Source organism: Propithecus coquereli, unplaced genomic scaffold, assembly GCF_000956105.1.
Source record: "Propithecus coquereli isolate 6110/MARCELLA unplaced genomic scaffold, Pcoq_1.0 Scaffold399, whole genome shotgun sequence".
NCBI classification, from domain to species: Eukaryota; Metazoa; Chordata; class Mammalia; order Primates; family Indriidae; genus Propithecus; species Propithecus coquereli.
In genome coordinates this window covers 1,858,620-1,864,141 of record NW_012149718.1, presented here as the reverse complement: position 1 = coordinate 1,864,141, position 5,522 = coordinate 1,858,620, and the positions used below count along the sequence as shown (strand labels likewise).

General features: G+C 64.9%; 1 protein-coding gene across 1 annotated transcript; it reads left to right on the top strand.

Annotated features, from left to right (window-relative positions):
- Window positions 1-6: 6 nt before the first annotated feature.
- Window positions 7-471, top strand: LOC105817076 (keratin-associated protein 10-12-like; the record flags this gene model as incomplete). The annotated part of the gene is made up of 1 exon (XM_012652690.1): window positions 7-471. A coding segment is annotated over one exon (465 nt), but the record flags the coding sequence as incomplete, so codon positions are not given.
- Between the last annotated feature and the right edge of the window lie 5,051 nt (window positions 472-5,522).

Below are 5,522 nucleotides of genomic sequence, written 5' to 3'. Positions count from 1 at the left end.
GTGTGCTGCAAGCCTGTGTGCTGTGAGCCTGTCTGCTCTGGCACTTCCTCTTCATGCTGCCAGCAGTCTAGCTGCCAGCCAGCTTGCTGCATCCCCAACCCATGCCAGCAGTCCTGCTGTGTGCCCGTCTGTTGCAAGTCCGTGTGCTGTGAGCCTGTCTGCTCTGGGACTTCTTCATGCTGCCAGCAGTCTAGCTGCCAGCCGGCTTGCTGCACCTCCTCCCCATGCCAGCCGTCCTGCTGCAGACCTTCCTCCTGTGTGTCCCTCCTTTGCCGCCCCGTGTGCAGACCTGCCTGCGGTGCCCCCGCCTCCTCCTGCCAGCCCAGCTGCTGCCGCCCGGCCTCCTGCGTGTCCCTCCTCTGCCGCCCTGCCTGTCCCCGCCCGGCCTCCTGCGTGTCCCTCCTCTGTCGCCCTGCCTGTCCCCGCCCGGCCTGCTGTGGCCTCTCCTTGGGCCAGAGGTCCAGCTGCTGACGGGCTCGACCCCCTGCCCTTGCTGGCTGACTCTTTCCCCGCCCTGCAGTGGCTGCACAGCTGCCTCCTGGGGGGAGATTTGAACATGCAACCCCTCCCAGGTCCCTCCCAGGAAGAGATGACCCACTCGTCCCTCAACGGGGTCCCTGCAGGCCCTTGGGACTGACGGTTTGCATCCGATACGACAAAGGCCAATTACTACATAATCAATAAATGTCTGTGTCAGGAGTTATGGGTTGTGTGTGTTTCTGCTCCTCCCCCGAACCCCCATGGCCACCACGGATTTGGGATGTGGGTCCCCTGTCCCGCAGAAGCCAGACAATTCACACGTCCTCTCAAATTCTGAGGTCAAAGCACGTGGGCGACAGCAAGATCCGAGAGCACGTGCGACCCGGCTGTGCTCCGCTCCCCTACACCGCGAAGCCACACCCTGCCCACAGGGGACGGCCTCCGAGCTGGCACGGGTGCAGAACAGGCACAGATCCTGAGCGGCTCGGGCACCTGTCCCCTGCTGTCCCCAGCCTGTCCGGGCTGAAGGTCAGCTGGGGAGAAGCAGAAACCCTGCCCTGTTGGGCCCTGAGAGCCCTGGGCACCGGGCTGGGCTCCTGGCACGTGACCCGGGATGGCAGACCATGCAGAGCGGTGCCCACACAGAGGGGTGCCCTCGAGCTGGCCCAGCCACAGAGTTTGAGGACCACCCCTGTGTGCTCACAAGAACCGGCAAGTTCTGTGGGTCCCAGAACGGGCTCAGGAGTCACTTAGACATCAGTCTTCCTACATGGAGCTTAAGGCTGGTTGAGGAGCACAGAGCAAACCCTCGGGACAGTGTGGGAGGAGGAAGCTGCAGTCTCAGTGGACCACTAGCACTAGAGTGTCAGGAGGGCACCCATCAGACCAGCGGGGTCAGGATCAGCAACAAGCACCCCACTTAACCCCTGAGCGCCGGGAGCAGATAGAACAGCAGAGCAGGCAGACGGCACCTCCTGGGGGCTTCGGGGCCTTTAGCCCCTCCCCCCACCCCAGTTCAGCTCAGCCCAGGGAAGAGGGGACGGAGCAAAACCCTGCGAGGACCTTTAAACAGAAGGCAGGGATTCCAACCTGCAGGGACTCCTCGATCTCGATCTCGCAGCTGCCGGAGCGTGCGCAGCACTGTACCCACTCCCCGCTCGCTCAAGCACTAAGAAAAGCGCAGCCGCCGGGGATCAGCGGACCAAGGCCTTGGACTCTTCACGGCACAGAGTTGGAAAGGGTGGGGAGGCTCCACCTCACCGCCAACCAAAGACGCATAAGGCACAGCACTGCCCACGCGTGGACCCGACAACTTAAGACCCCAGCGAGGCCGAAACGCAGCCCAGCGGTGGGCAGGTGCGTGAGAGCGTTCGGAGCTGTTCCGTGGCAACTGCCCGGCAAGCCAGGGACAGCCGCAGACACGTGTGCTCGGGCGGTGCCGGGCTAACACGCAGGTTTGCTGGTGGCGCGTGTCGATGCACCCGTGGGCACCCAGCCGGGCCAGCCCGTGACGCCAGCGCCTCGGAGAGGCCGGGTCGGGGGAGGCCGGAGCCTCTCGTCGTGAAGCGTGAGGTGCGTGTTCACGGGGAGACCCCCGCGCCAGTGCTGAGGCCTCCAGGCCGCCACCCCCACCCCCGATCAGGCACGGCCTTCAAAACACCACGTGAGACGAGGAAACAGCAAAACCTTCCTCTCCCACCTGCTGGGCAGAGCTGACGGGCCCTGGGCAGGTCCGGGGGGTGTACGAGGCGGGCGCAGCCTGGGGCAGGGTGACAGCATGGCCAGCCTGGTGAGGCCGTTCGTGGAGGGTGGACGGGAAGGGGCCACTGGGGCGGGCGCTCTCAGAGCTCCTCCTGCGGGCACCCGCTCATTAGCACCAGACACCGCAACCGGCTGCGAACAAAACGCCTTTGCCTGGTTCTCCAAGTCCCAGGTCCCCAGGCCAGCGAGGTTTGCCGCCCAGACTTTGTAACTTTCTGCTTCCCGGATCCCCTCCCTTTCGAGTGGTTTTCCCAGAAATATGGAGCCCTCCTGCAGCCTGGGGTAACTGCAGATCCTTACACCAGCCGATCGACCACTCAGAGAATACGACAAGCGGCCCCACCAGGGACGCCGTGCGAGGACCCCGCTGAGCAACCCGCCCCCTACCTGCCTGTGCGCGAGACTGAGGGGCGGCCGGTGTCACCCTGCTGGTTATGCCACACTGAAAGCTCCTCCCCAGAAGGGGCTCGCCTGCCAGTTCTGATCGTGGACGCGTGTGCCAGTGCGATTTCTCGCCGCGCCCGTCCCAACACGCAACGGCGCTCACGACTTCACGCATCATTCACTCCACCTCTAGGAAAGCCCGGTCGGGGCGGTCCTCCCGCTCCCACTGGCTTCCCCCACGGCAAGCCCCTTTCTTCCTGGGCAGCCCTCGTGGTCTCGGGCTCCGGCTCTCCGTGCCGCGGGCGACTGAGCTCGGGGACCCCTTGGCGGCTCCTCAACAGAGTCGCGGAGACCGAGGTTCCTAGACGTGAGTCTCCCGCGGGAGGGACGCGCTCGCCTGTCTCCTCGCAGGGGATCTCTTGGTTCCCCAGCAGCACCCGGCACCCTGCGCACCCACAGCCCCTTCTGCTGAGCGTGGAGCCCCTCCAGGCAATCCACACACACCCGACGACCCCAGCACCCACGCCGGAACCACGGGGCCACGCCAGCTCCGCCCACACACGGCATTCCTGGAGTCAGCGCCGGCCTCCCGCGCGGGGCCCTGCCTTCGGCAACTGCCTCCACGCCTGGCGGGAGCGGGCGCCCTCAGACCCGGTACTGGCCCTCCTTACGCGCCGGGGACTCGGCCCCAGAGCTCCAGCAAAGGAGGCTCTGAGAGTGGCCTCCTCCCTCCCAAGGAACCAGCACGAAAGACGCCACAGTCCAGGGAGCCAGGACGCCGCCACGTGGGAGCTCGGACAAGGGCTGGCGGCGGGCTCCGCGCCGACCCTCTGCGGGTTGAACCGTGTCCCCTCCAAACAGACGCACTGGAGCCCTAACCCTAATGCTTCTGAACGCGGCCTCATTTCCTAGTCTGACGTGGGGTCTTTGCTGACATAATCCCATCAACGCGCAGCCGTCGGTGGCCACTGTGTCCCGTGGAAGCGGGAGATTTGGAACAGGCGTGCCCCGCGGGCAGGCAGCCTCGGAGATCGGGGTGATGCTGCTAGAAGCCGGGGCTGCCAGAGACCCTGACGAGCACCCGGAGCCAGGTCGGGGGGCCTGGGACAGCTTCTCCCTCCCAGCCTCGGGAGGGACCAGCCCTGCCGACACCTGGACCTTGGCTCTGGCCTCCAGACGGAGAAAGAACACGCCCCGCTGCCCTACGCCCCCCGGTGCCTCTGCTGCCGCAGGCGGGGACGCCAAAGCTCCCTCCGTGCAGCCCTCGTGACGGTCAGGTCCAGGGACAGGGGCCGGGGCTTGGCATTTCCCTGGGAAGAGCCCTGCCGGCTCCTGGGGGAAGGCCGGGGCCCTGGACCCGCTACAGGCCAGGGGAGGGGGCGCCAAGGAGACCGCAGAGGCGGGACAGAGTCCCTTGCAGTGGGACAACCTCGGCCCATGCTGGACACCCTGGGAGGGACGAGGACGATGTCCCCCAGCACTCAGGCCCAGGTGTGGGCCCCACAGGAGAGGGGACCGGGCTCAACTCAGACACGGGGCAGAGCTCGGCAGAGGGGGACTGTGGGCACCGCCAGGCAGTTAGGGCAGGAGCTGCGACAGCCAGGCCGTCGCCACAACGCCACGGGGACGCCCCTCCTTCCCTTTCCTCTCCTTGCTCCCTGCCTGTCCCGGTGGATCGCAGGCGCAGTGGGGAGATCAAAGAGGAGGCTGGAAGCGCCAGCAGCGCCAGGCTGTGGGGCAGGGAGCGGCAGCGGAGCCCTGTGGCCGCGAACTCAGCGCCTTCAACAGCAGATTTATTTCTGCACAGGGCGGGGCCGACACCCTAGGTGCACACAGGTGCAGCGAGGAAGTTGCAGAAGGTTGCGTGACGTGTGCACGTTCGTGCCGCTGCCCGCGGAGAGCGGGATTTGGGCTGCTCGGTCGTCCTCCCGGATCCATGGTCTTGACCACTGTGCCAAGTGATGCGTCCTGACGTCCTGAGTCAGCTGGGACGGACGAGAGTGACGGGCAGACGCACCAGCGCATCAGTCAGGAGGTGGGCAGAGGGCACGTCGCCCAGGAAGCCCTGGGTAAGTCAGACCCCACAATAAGGAAGCCCGCTCCAAGGCTGAAGACCACGGTGGGCCTCAGAGACCAAAGCCGTGGTCAGAACGAGACGGCTAACACGGCCAGAGCCAATTGTGGCCGCGTGCGGGAGTGACCCCTGCAGCCCAGGGACAAGCCAGGTGTGTCCACAAGCTGAGCCCGTCACAGGCAACTCCTCTGGCCACCGAGCAAACCACGTGTCACAGCAGAGAGACTGGGGCAGCCCCGTGGGACCACATGTCCACGTGTGGCCCAGGTGCTGACTGGTGCATTTGACGAGGGCAGGTGTCTGGCCATCAGCTATGGGGAAAGGGGAGGGGCTTTGCCAGTGACCTGGTGCTCTACCGACACTCCAGCTCCTGGCCTTCCTGCAGGCCAGCGTCCCCCTGAGGACACCCGTCCCCACTGCTGCGGAGCACGTCTGCCGGCGGCGAATTCTCTCGGCTCTTGCTCTTCTGAACATGTTTTCGTTTCAGCCGCGGTTTGGACGGTTTGCTTCACAGCACGGAGTTCTGGGCCGGCGCTGTTGGCTCCCTGAGCTAAGGAAGGGCGCGCTGTCCTCTGGCCGCCACGGTCCCTGCTGAGAACCGGTGTCTGTCTCAACCTGTGAGCCCCTCACACGTCCTACGCAGAGGCGGACAGCTGCTGCCGAGGTTCCTCTTTCTGTGTGGTTTTCGCCATTTAACCACTTTGTGTTTAGACACGGTTTTCTACCTATCAATCATGCTGCAGCTTTCTCAGACTTTTGGATCTGTAAATTGCTGTGAATTTAAAATTAACTTTTAGGATTTTGTCTATTTTTTCCTTAAAAC